The sequence below is a fragment of the Mobula birostris genome, chromosome 8 (genome assembly GCF_030028105.1).
Source record: "Mobula birostris isolate sMobBir1 chromosome 8, sMobBir1.hap1, whole genome shotgun sequence".
Taxonomy (NCBI): Eukaryota; Metazoa; Chordata; class Chondrichthyes; order Myliobatiformes; family Myliobatidae; genus Mobula; species Mobula birostris.
Genome location: NC_092377.1, coordinates 142,636,562 through 142,649,207, shown reverse-complemented (window position 1 = coordinate 142,649,207; position 12,646 = coordinate 142,636,562). Strand labels below are relative to the sequence as shown.

The window sequence follows — 12,646 nt, the reverse complement described above, 5'->3', positions numbered from 1 at the left end:
TGCTCTCTATTCTACTAAACATTTGTTTATCAGGCACCTTCCTGATTGGCATTCAAATGTTTGATTTCTACTTGACTCTCATTTCCACAGACAGCTGGTATCAGATGTCCACCAATCCTTGCGTGAAAAGCTTGCCTTTAACTGCTTCCATTTTCTCCTGATACATGAATACTATATTTGTAGACTCCCATATCCTTTGGAAAAATATTCTAATGTTATGGCCTTACTATACAGTTAGTGATTTCACAACTGTTATAAGCTAACCTGTCAGCCATCCTCAGTAAAAAAAAATATCCCCACCTTGTCCAACATCTCTTATACTCCTGATTTTTCGCCGCACCCTCTCCAGCTCAAGACCGTCTTTCCCGCAGAGTGGAGATCAGAACTGCACACAACACTAAAAGTGCATTAGGACCAACGTCGCACACATCGGTAACCTGACGACCCACAATTGTGCTCAAATCCCTGGCCGACGATGGAAGGTATACTAGACGGCTTTATTAAACTTTATTTGGCTTGTCACTTTCATTTAATCAATTACTTGCGCTTTGGATCTCACTGTTCAATAACACCCTTTAAGATCTATCGATTCACTATGTATGTGTTACGCTGGTTCTCGGTTCTCAGAACTCAATGAGCAACCCTCCATCGCTACCCTCCCTGCCACCAATAAAAGTTTATATCCAAACAGCGACTTCAGCCTTTAGCGTCTTGGTCTAACCTGCCATGCGGGTCCTTGTCAAAGTCCATGGACTTCTGTAAAGTCCATGGAGAAAATATTTACTGCCTTGTACACGTCAATCGACTTGATTAGCTTTTCAAGAAAAAGAAACTCAAACAAATTCATTGAGCGTGGATTTGCCCCAGAAAAAGGTGGATCTGGTTATCCCAAATGCCCAGATTTATCGTTACATACTCATTTCCGAAGAAAAAACTAAATCTTGCTGGTGTAAAGATCATCAGTACTTACTTCCTTGGCTTATTTCTGCTTCCTTTGTAATAACCAGACATTATTGGCCAGGCTGCAATCTTCTGCTGTCTCCGACGTGACTGACAAATATACAAAAATATTTGCAACTTTTTCACGTTACCCACAATGGGCAAGGATAGCGTTCAAGAACTTACAAAACATGTTTTTTTTTTTTTTTTACGAAGCAGATCGGGGTTGTGGAAAGTTATCTTCACTGGCAGTGACGCGAGCTATTAATGCAGCAAGGCAGAAATCCCGTTGGAATCCAACAGTTAAGAGCAGCACTCACCTGAAGGAGATATAAACATTGGAACATTCCAAGTGTCCTTCACTCTCTGTCAGGGCAACATTATCTTCATATCCATTCTAATTTAATTACGTGTTTTTTTAATGTTCTTGATTGATTTCTGAAAACCTGACAATTTTTTCCTCACATTTTCGTACACTTCTATTAGGTCACATTTCGCCCTCGTTCATTTTGTGGAAAACTAATTCAGTCTACCCAGTCTTTTCTCCAGAATTGAAATCCTCAGTTTCAAGAAATGATCATGTTCATCTCTTCTGTTCCTCCTCAAGCAAAATCATACGGAAAGTTCCTTAGAAAAGGGCTTGGATCTGCAGTTAGTGTTCCAAGTGAGACCTAACTTGTCTTTTACATTTTTTATCACGATGACCCAACTATTTAATGCTTTATTTTGATCTCTGATGAGAAATATTCTATATGATCTCTGAACTCCTCCGTCCTCCTGCATTGCCACTTCTATCGATCTACGAAGCAATGGACCGCAAGGTCGTTCTATTTATCAAAATTCTTCAACATTACTTCTGACCGTGCTCCTTACTATACATCATGTCAGTGTTTGCTATACTAAGCTGCATTGCCTTGTATTTATCGAGAAAAATCTGCCGAAGTTCCACCCAGTGTTCAACTTTATCTATATGGGGCTGCCGTTTAAGATAATATCTTTTTAGCTATCCATTGTTACGTCTCATCAATTTCTCTAAAACCTGTGTGACGAGAATATGCCAACAAGAACCCGAATCAAAAGCCAGGAGGTTCGTAGACTACTGATAGCTAGTTTAGTGGCATTCAGATCTGGTGCGCAGGACTATACAAGAAGACCAGGTAGACTTACGGAGGGCTTTCACACTTAATGACTCTTCATTCTGCCTTGGCTCACTTGGACAAAACTAATATTTATATTAGAATGCTGCTTTTTGACCTCAGTTCAGTGCTTAACACAAACATTTTAACCATTCGGATCGAAGGTCCAAACCTAGGCATATTGTACCACCCTCTGCAACTGGATCCCTGACTTCCTCACCTGAAGATCACAGTCTGTGCTGATCGGAAATAACATCTCCATCTCTCTTATTATCAACACTAGCCCGCCTCAAGGATGTGTGCTTTGCCCACTGCTTTGATCTCTCTACACTATGGTTGTGTGGTTAGGCACAGCTCAAATCCCATATGTAAATTCGCTGACGACACCATAATAGTTAGCGGAATATTATATGGTAACGAAAAGGCATAGAGACACGAGATATATAAGACAGTTGAGTGGCGTCACAGCAAAAAAACTTGCGTTGAACGTCAGTAAAACCAAAGAATTGATTCTGAACTTCAGAAAGGTTAAGGCGGAGGTACATACCCCAGTCCACAGAGAGGGATCAAAACTGGAAAGAGTTAGCAATTTCAAGCTCCTGGGTGTTAATATCTCCTAGAATATGTCTTGGGTACCATATATCGATACAGTTACATAGAATGTACGATGGCAAATGTATTTTATTTCAGTTTCATGAGATTTGGTATGACACCAAAGACACTCGCAAGTTTCTATGGCTGTACCGTGGAGAGCATAACAACAGGATTCATCGCAGTCTTTTTAGGGGGTGGGGGTGGAGGGGTGGCGCTACAGCGCAGGATTTAAAGAAGCTACAGACATTTGTGAACTTAGTCAGCTTCATCATGGGCAATAGTCTACGAAGCATTTTCTGTATATCTCGTAAGCAGATGAATTTCATCGATGCTTTTTACATTTGCCCCCATTTTCGGTGCAGGTATGCAAAGCCTAAATATTAATCAAGTATGAGCTCATACTTGGAGCACTGTGTTTATACTGGACATGTATCAAGAATAGAAGTGAAGTTCACATCATATCTCCACGACATTTTAGAAATTATATATCACATCATCTGTAACATCGCTGTCAAACATGAACAGAACCTGAACTAGACGGGACCCACAAATGCTACGGTGAAAACACTTATATATTCTTTAATTATCAGGCAGCAAATACCTCATTCGGTTCTACCCAAATATTATGTTATGATTGAGGAGACAAAACTCAGGAAGATCAGGCAATGCTAACATTCCATCATCTCCCATAATACTCAAACTATTTGAGATCATTCAGAACAAGGTAACTCATTATAGTCCATTTCACACATCGTAACCATTCTTTCTACCACGATGGGCACTCATTTTCTCCATTGTCGACACATAGCAGTATTCAGTCTCGACCAAGTGCATTGCACTTATTTTACACGTTATTAAAGACAGTTATTAACCAAACAAATAGAAGTACCATGAGGGAACTGCACTTGACGCGCAGATCTGCCATTAAGTTTCATGCTACCCTAACACTCACACAGTGTCATGTCAGTATTCACTGACACCCACCCAGTGTCGTGTCAACATAAAATAAACGCAGATGCAATAAATCTGATCTTAAAACAAAAACTCTGGAAATATATCTCAGGTCGGGCAGCATTTTTAGGGAGGGGGTAGGAGTTACTGTGTTTATTTTTAATCCGTGACCTCACGTTGCAACAGGAAACATGGAAATACAAAAGGAAAAAAAATGCAGAGACGGTTGTACAAAGGCGTTATCTGTGCTTCGCGCCTCGCACTTGGTGCACGAGATAGCATTGCTTGCAACATTTATTAACGTTATTTCACATTTCCAGCATCTGACTTTTGGAAATTTGTTATTCTACATTCACAAATGCTGTCTGTCTAGCTGCAGTATAAGCGTGGAGACACCAGGACCTAAATCTTGATTGAGTTGCGTAAATCATGAGTGGAATACACACAGCTTTCCCCACTGGACAAACAACTCCATAATTCTATATTTGCTAAGACTGAAAAATGGTACAACTGAAAAGAAACTATGGAGAGACTCAGCGAAAAGTGCATTATTTTCTTTGTGGAAGAATTCTTGCTGCTTCAGATCCGGATCAGTGTCAGTCCTGACAACACTTTATCTTGCACATCAAAGCCTGCTTGACCGCTGAGCTCCTTCAAAGTTGTGTCGTGTCGAGTTCTATGTACTAAATGTATGTGTTTAATTAATATCGGTGTATACGTTCAGTAAAACAAATCGCCATCACAACATGACGGGAATACTTTCGACATAACCCTGTTTTAGTTTCATATCATTGGTGGTAGGCTATAAGCCCGCATTATTTTATAGTCCGGAACTCATGGAGTCATCATTCCGGCGGGTCCGAAGGGACAAAATCCTAATTTTTACCTGAGCAAATGACAGAAGCATCCTCAGAGTGTTGATGCGTATAATAATCCCAAGAGTTAGATTTACATTCGCTCAGAGCTGCTTCGCTGCCGTCGCACAGAATGTACAAGGTCACTACGGGTCCGGAACTCCTTCCGAAGTAAGCATTGCGCGGGGCTTCCAGCGCGTCGCGGCAGCCCAACTCCCGACAGACCACAGCCGCGTCCTTCAGGTCCCAACCACGATGATTAACAATCCTCCAGTTTCCCCTGTAGTGAACCTGCGGTCTCCCGGCGCATCTACTGCCTCCGTTCATCAACCTCAACTTCACGCATTCTGGAAAATATCAGCAAAGGAAAGATCAATCTTTAACGTTAGTTTATGATCGAGGCTAGTCGGTGCTGAGCAGACAGCTCCCCCTGCCCACCCAACCAAAGCATTCAAACTGCCAATGTACCGTGTGATGATGAACAGAACAATCAGGCTGTAGTAGAAAACGAACGAAATCTTGCAATTAATATAAGCTCGTTATATACTGGAGAACCGGGAGTCTTCCGGCCGTTCTGAGGAACAAGGCGGTTTTCAGAGAAAAAAAAAAACAGTTGCTGGTTACTTTTTTCTTTTTGGGGAACGACTGGCGGACTGCTCGGGTCAATGTTCAGCTGGACGCAGCCCTTACCAATTCAGTGATAGAACCCACACTTGGTTGGACGTGAGGAGGCCAATGGAAAAAGAGTAGAAATAAGTCTTAAGTTGATTTCAGCCTGAACACTCGAAGACTGATTAAACTGTGGGAATCACTGCAGTGAGCTTGGAGATTTTCGTTCCACGTGAAATCTCAATAACCTTTCAGCTAGATCTTCAGTGACAATCAGACCCACCCCCAACCCTACGCATAATGAAAATTAAGCAAGATTACCTGACCGGTCAGGCTGACAATCCGTTGGACGCCCTTAAACAAGAAATGCAAAATTAGATTTAGTTATAGAGCGGTGGCGCTGGGACGTAGAAGAGGAGATTTCATGAGGGGTGGGTTTTCAAACCTATAAAGCTATCTGCGAGAAATATCTTAACAATAATGTGAGGCTCTGTGTACCAAACTGTTACAAAACAGTGGCTTCACTTTCTTATCTATTTGTTTTAATTACACCATAATCACAAGTCGATAGCTGTTAATTCATATGTGTTCTTGCATTGTAAATTATTTTCAGTTCCCTGACATCTGGACACGTCCTCTCATTGTGAGGTTAGAGATCGTATCTGTTTAATTCTCCTTTATGAAACCTATGGATGGCTGACAATGGATGTGCCTCTACTGGTGTAAGGCAAATAAGACACAGAAAAGTAGTTTTGTTTTTCAGGAGAACGGTGACAACACTAGCCCAATCGTCACATCTCAAATTAGGCCAAATTTACTGGGTTTAACATATTAAAAAATCACACTCATAGGGCATTACAGCACAAAAACAAGCCTTCAACCCCATTAGTCCGTGCCGACCGGGTGTACTGCCATCTACCAGCACCAGAATCATAGCTCTTCGAGGCTCTCCGACCTATGTACTTATTCAAACTTCTTTCCAATGCAGCCATTAAAACCGCATCTACCACTTCAGTTCACAGTTCTTTGCACACTCGCACCACCTTCTGAGCGCGCAAAAGTCTACCTCTGATTCCCCGTAAACATTTCATCTTCTACTCTAACCAATCACCTCTATTTCTAGACTCACCAAACCTGGCGGAAAAATCCTGCATGTATTTACTCTATCTATAATCAATCTAATTCCTGTGGACTGATGAACAGTCAAGTCTTTAGAAATGCTCGTGTAGCCTTTTTCGGCTTTAGCTCCCTCTACAAACTTCTTCTATGTTCCGCCAAACGTTTTAATTGAGACAGGGTGCACATAAACTGTTCTTTCTTCAGAAAAGCTGACTTTGTGTGTCTAGTTTACGGGACAGGGCACCTCTACAACCCACACCTCCACTGTCATGTCATTGAATGGAACATCTGATTACAAATAGCTTTCGTAGATTGCTTTACCCCAGAGGTTCGTATACGTTTTCCAACATGCAATATTTGGTACTGTTTCTCAATAAATAACTGAACAAGGATAATATTATTTACTTAACTGGATTCGCATTACCTTGATCACATTTTAGGTTAAATATATATATATATATACACACACACACACATATATACATACATACACACACACACATACACACACACACACACACACACACACACATATATATACACGTGTGTGTGTGTGTGTGTGTGTGTGTGTATGGGACAGGCAGTTTTTTATTCATCCTTTCTCTCTTATTGCACATTTAGAACAGCTGGGTGCCAGACTCGATTCTGAAATGTTTCCCTTGCAGGATTTGGGAAGGTGGAGAGGCGTCCAATATTTCTGACGGCTGCACCTGCCAGAAGTTCATCCGGCTGCAGCTTCTGAGAGACATTTTTGAAAAGTTGGAATTGGAACTGGATGAACTCCGGATAATCCGGGAAGATGAAGGGTTGATAGACAGGGCATACAGAGTAATACGCACGGTGCAGGACACGGGTACCTGGCTGAAAGTCAGGAGAGGAAGAGGAAACAGGCAACCAGTGCAGGGTCACCCTGTAACTGGTCCCCTCAACAACAGGTATACTGCTTTGGATACATTTTGGGGGTGGGGGGACTTAACAGAAGAGAGCCACAACGGTCTGGTCTCTGGAGTTGAGGCTGGTTCTATGGCTCAAAATGGAAGGGGAATAAAAGGCGACCTATGGCCATAGGTGCTTCCATGGTTAAGGGAACAAAAATAATGGTCAAAAACGATATCCTTGAATGGATATTTGGCTGTCGGGTGCCAGGTCAGAGACATTTCTTGCGAGTCCACAACATTCTTCATTGGCAGAGTGAGCAGCAGAGTTTAGATCCACATCTGTCGTAATGACATGAATAGGATGGGTGACCAGGTCCTGCAAAGTGAGTTCAGGGAGTTAGGGGCTAAGTTAAACGACAGGAGCCCAAGGGGTAGGATCTCTGTATTGCTATCCATGCCACGTGCTGGTGAGGTCAGAAACAGGAAGGTCATAAGATTTAACATGTCGCTAAGCAGAAGATGTTGGAGGGAAGCTTTAGCATTTTTCGATCATTGAGCTCGCTTCTGGAGAAGTTGGGATCTGTACAGGAGGGCTGGTTTCCATCTGAATTAAAGGAGGATTAATATCCCAGTGGGAAGGTTGGCTGGTGCTGTACAAGGTAGTGTGGGGTGCGGTGGGTAGTGGTTGTGCAATTTAAGCTAGAGATGCAGTAATATGGGAATCAGCGTGCTAGAAAAGATAGTGGAGTTGCTCTGGAGAATGATTTTCACCTACACAAAAGTTCGGGAATTTATAAATTTAGAAGGGTGTGTCTAATGCAGTATATTTCAATTCAAGGAGTGTTGTAGGAAAGGCTGAGAAATTGATGCATGGATGAGCACGCGGAATTGTGACATTAAACCGATTAGTAAGACTTGATTGCAGGAGGACTGGCAACTCATTGTTCTGTGGTTTGGTTTCGACGTGATAGTGCGAGAGGGATAATAGGGGGAGTGATGGTTTTACTAGTCAGTGAAAATATCACGCAAGTGCTCAGTCAGAACAATTTGGATATCTCGCCTTGTGAAGATTGATGGATAGAACTGAAGAATATGAAAGTAATACCATTTTAATGAGATTATCTTATAGATCACCCAACGGTCCACGTGATTTAGAGGAGTAGACTTCTGGAGAGATCACAGTCTATTGAAGGAAGCATAAGGTTATGGTTGTAGGTGATCTTAACTTTCCTCATATTGATTGAGACTCCCATATTATAAAAGGGCTGAGTGAGACTGAGGCTGCCAAAGTTTTGAGAGAATATTCCTAAATCTGTACATAGAAATCCCAAATAGAGAGATTGCGATGCCAGTTCACATATTGGGAAATGAGACAGAACAGGTGACAGCCGTTTGTGTAAAGCAACACTTTGCATCCAATTATCATAATGCCATTAGATTCAAGGTCATTTTCAAAACAAAAGATAGGTCTTGTCATCGAGGTGCGATCTTAAATTGGAGAAAGGCCAAATTCTATCGTATCAGAAAAGATCTGGCTAGTGTAGACTGGGATACGTTGTTTTCTGGAAAGGTGTACTTGGTAAAAAATGAGCTATTTAAAACTGAATGTGAAAAAAATTACAGTTTATATATTTCTGCCAGAATAAAAGGCAAGGGTAACAGGATTAATGTATTGGGAGGTATTTGGGACTCTGGTTAACTAAGAGAAGCAGACGCACAGCAAATATACGCGGGCTGGAACAAAGGAAGTACTTGAAGAGAATAAAAATGCGAGAGAAAACTTAATAAGGACATCAGGAAGGCTTAAACAAGACATGATACTTCTTTATTGCAGACAAGGTGAGGGAAAATCTTAGGTGCTACTATAAATATATTAAGAGCAAAAGGATAGCAATGGACAGAATCTGTCCTGTAGAAGATCAGAATTGTAATCTATGCGAGGAGCCAAAAGAGATGGGGGAGATCGTAAACTGATTTTTACTCCTGAATTTACTAGGGTGACGGAAAAAAGATTTTATAGATTTAAAACAATGCAGCAGCGTGATCATGAGCCCTAAACAAGGTACAATGATTGCTCTGTTGATTAGATAAATCCCCGGGTCATGACAAGGTGTTCACACAAAACCTGTGCGAGGATTGTGCAGAAATGCAGGGACCATAGCAGAGATATTTAAAAGATATTTAGCCACGTGTGAAGTATCGCAGGATATATACGCCAAAAAAAAATATAGGCTGGTGAGCCTAATGTCAGTAGTGGGGAAGTTTTTGTCAAGTTTACTACGAGACCAAATATACGAGAGATGTTTAATGTGCTCGTGGCCTAAGGCAGAGGGAGTCAATTTTAGAAAACCTAGCGCATTTATTTCTCAACATAGTCCCGTCCTACATTCACACACTTAGTCCAGCGGTCGTGGAGCATACGGATCTTGGACCTCCAGGAGGTGTCCACAGATGGGCGATTGATAAGTTCGTGGCCTAAGGTAGAAGGAAATGGGTTATACAGCTCTCGTTACATGTACATGCAGGTCAACTCTTTGAGTGATTATGCAGAAAGTTTGAAGTTAATAACTTATCTCCTTCTACCTTACGCCACGAACTTATCACCCCTGTTGTTGTCACTTTCTGGAGGTCCAAGATCCATATACTACACGACCGCTGGACTGTGTGTGTGAATGTAGTGTGACGAAAAATAACAAGTTATCAGAAGATTGATGCTGATGAGAGAGATAAGGGGGACAATGGAGAAACATTCAAAATGCTAATAAGAGAGAGATTAACGAGAAAGAGACACATTTCAGATATTGACAGACCGATTTCTTTGAACCTGAACTGTTTTAAGTTTGATGGACAGGTGATACCCCAGCAGAGGGATAAAAAGAACAGGTTCGCTAAGGCACGACACACACCACGAGATCACGAGATAATGAGACCATGGAAGAGCGGTGTGCCCCCACAAGTTGGTGACTGTTTGGAGGTCTGGTCGCGGGAACCGACCATAGACGCACAGGGTGAAAGGGTACCATCGGCGGGAACCTGGTGTGTGTGTCCGCCCTTACCTGGGTGCCGGGTTCACCACGGAAGAACGGTCGTATCCGGAGCGGAGGGGTCACACTCGGTGACCACAGAAGACATAAAAAAGGGTCCGCCCTAAAGCCAACTGCGAAGAACATCAAAGGTCTGCTGAATCAGATTTGCATCTCTCTCTCTCTCTCTCTCTCTCTCTCTCTCTCTCTCTCTCTCTCTCTCTCTCTCTCTCTCTCTCTCTCTCTCTCTCTCTCTCTCTCTGCAACGGCACAACAGTGATTACTGCGAACTGTACTAAGCTGAACTGAACTCTGCGTCAGTTGAGGCTGATCATTTTACTCCTGGACTGCGGTAGAGCTTGGTTTATTTCTTTTAGCCTAGTTCTGTGTACATGTGTGTTTTATCATTGCTAACCTGTTCCATTTATATCCTTACGATTAGAGTACTGTGTTACTTATTTCTTTAATAAAACTTTATTAGCTTCTGTTAAACCAGACTCCAACTAAGTGGTCCATTTCTGCTGGTTTAGCAACCCAGTTGCGGGGTACGTAACAGTAAGAATTGACTATGTTGAAAAATAAATGCGCTAGGTTTTCTAAAATTGACTCCTTCCACCTTAGGCCACGAACTTATCAATCACCCCTGGTATAAGTGTTTGGATAGACAGAGATTGATTACAGATAGCCAAAACTTGTTTGTTTGTGGTACGGCGTGGCTAACCAGTCTTACAGATCTGTTCAAATACCTTCCGAAAAAAAATGTGATGAAGGGAAAATGGTGCATATTGTCTACATTGACTTTAGCAAAGCCTTTGGCAAAGTTCCGGACGGAGCATTTGCCAAGATTATTCAGTCGCTTGGCAGTCAAACTGAGATAAATTGGATTGTACATTGATTTTGCAGAAGGAAAAAGGGTGAGGATGTCGATGATTGCCTCTCACACTGGAGGCCTCTGACTTATGGCATGGCACAGCGATTGGCACTATGTACTTTGGTGTTTGTGATCTATCAACAATGTGAATGATAATGTGGGAAACTAGTTTAGCAAATCTGAAGATGACAACAAATTTGGGGGTGTAGCGAGGAGCGAGGAAGTCAATCAAAACCTGCAGCGTGATCCGAAACAAAGTAGGCTCAAAAAGGTAGATGGAATTTAATGCAGACAAGTGTGAGGTGTTGCACTTTAAGAAGGCTAACCGGATTAGATATTGCATGGTGAACAATAGCGCAGAAAAGTGTGCTGTCCACGAGAGGGGTCTGATAATTCAGATCTTTCGTTCCGTTTAAGTGACATCACAGCCGTAAAGAAAGACTTTGGAAATTGAACTTCAACATACTCAGTATAGTAGTTGGAGTTCTATAAAACGTTGATGAGGCTCAATTTAAAAAACTGTGTGCAGTTTTGGACGATAAAACGTAGGAGCAGAATTACGCCATTCAGCCCATCGAGGTTGCTCCGCCATTGCATCTTTGAATCCCACTCAACCTTATCAACACACATGGCAGGGCAGGCAGCATCGATGATAAACAGTACAGTCGACGATTCGGGCCAAGACCCTTCGGCAGAACCTCTACTATACTATATTCCATAGATGTTGCCTGGCCTGCTGAGTTCCGCCAGCATTATGAATGTGTGTTGCTTGGATTTCCAGTATCTGCAGATTTTCTCTTGTTTCCCACTCAGGCTCATAGACCTGCCTTCTCGCTGTATCCTTTGATGCCCTGGCAGTTCGGGAAACGATCAATCTCCTCCTTAAATATAAGCACGGACGAGGTTTATGATAAGATAAATGACCACCGTAAGTGATTTCTTTTATGTGGGTTAGCGGCTGTATATTGAGAAGAAAAAATTGAAAAAAAAAAGGATTGACTTATGAAGGGGTTGTTGCCGAACGGCGCAGGCTCGGTAGGCGGAGGGGGATCTTTGCATACAGCTTGTTTGTATGACTATATAACTGTATTTTCGAACGGTAAATTTAAGTCTTCTTTATTTGCAGTGGGAAATATAACGCAACAAAATCCTGCCATTTGAAATTCCGCAAGAGCTCATGTATTTAAAAGCTAACATATATTACAAAGTATGGAGAATCTATTATCTTTGGATTTACTTAGATGTTAACTTAATGAGAAATTCTCAGCAATAATTGCTGCGTGCATTAGTGATAGTTAGGGTCCAATTTAAAAAAAAAATCACTCACGGAGGAAATAGTCATGTGCATTAGTTATCCTTAAATACGGGGATCTAGGATCCCCTAGGATATTACAATCCCAAGGAAGAAGTATTCCTGGTCAAAATGTTTGTTTTGTGTGTGTGTGTGTCCTATTCCTCGAAGTGGAACGTTTGTGAAACACGTCTGCGATTAAAGTATTATGGATTGCATGCCTCTATTTGAAAAGAAGGAGCCAACGACAGAAGTGTGCAACAAAAAAGCTAAAAATTAAAAAATTTAAAAAAAACTCGACAAATTAGACTGTATCTTCGGAAAAAGAGAGGTGTATTTATTCGTTTTCCTTCTATACATGTTGCGCAGTCAACTTAATGT

The 12,646-nt window shown here is 41.7% G+C and overlaps 1 protein-coding gene across 1 annotated transcript in view; it reads right to left on the bottom strand.

Moving 5' to 3' along the window:
- Positions 1 to 979: 979 nt before the first annotated feature.
- Positions 980 to 12,646, bottom strand: part of LOC140202077 (scavenger receptor cysteine-rich domain-containing protein DMBT1-like) — a 197,903-nt gene continuing 186,236 nt past the window's right edge. The window contains exons 19-20 of the mRNA XM_072266938.1: positions 4,507 to 4,821; positions 980 to 1,050 (exon numbers count right to left, since the gene is read on the bottom strand). Coding sequence (XP_072123039.1) covers positions 980 to 1,050; positions 4,507 to 4,821 — 386 coding nt within the window. The remainder of the gene's footprint in view (positions 1,051 to 4,506; positions 4,822 to 12,646) is intronic.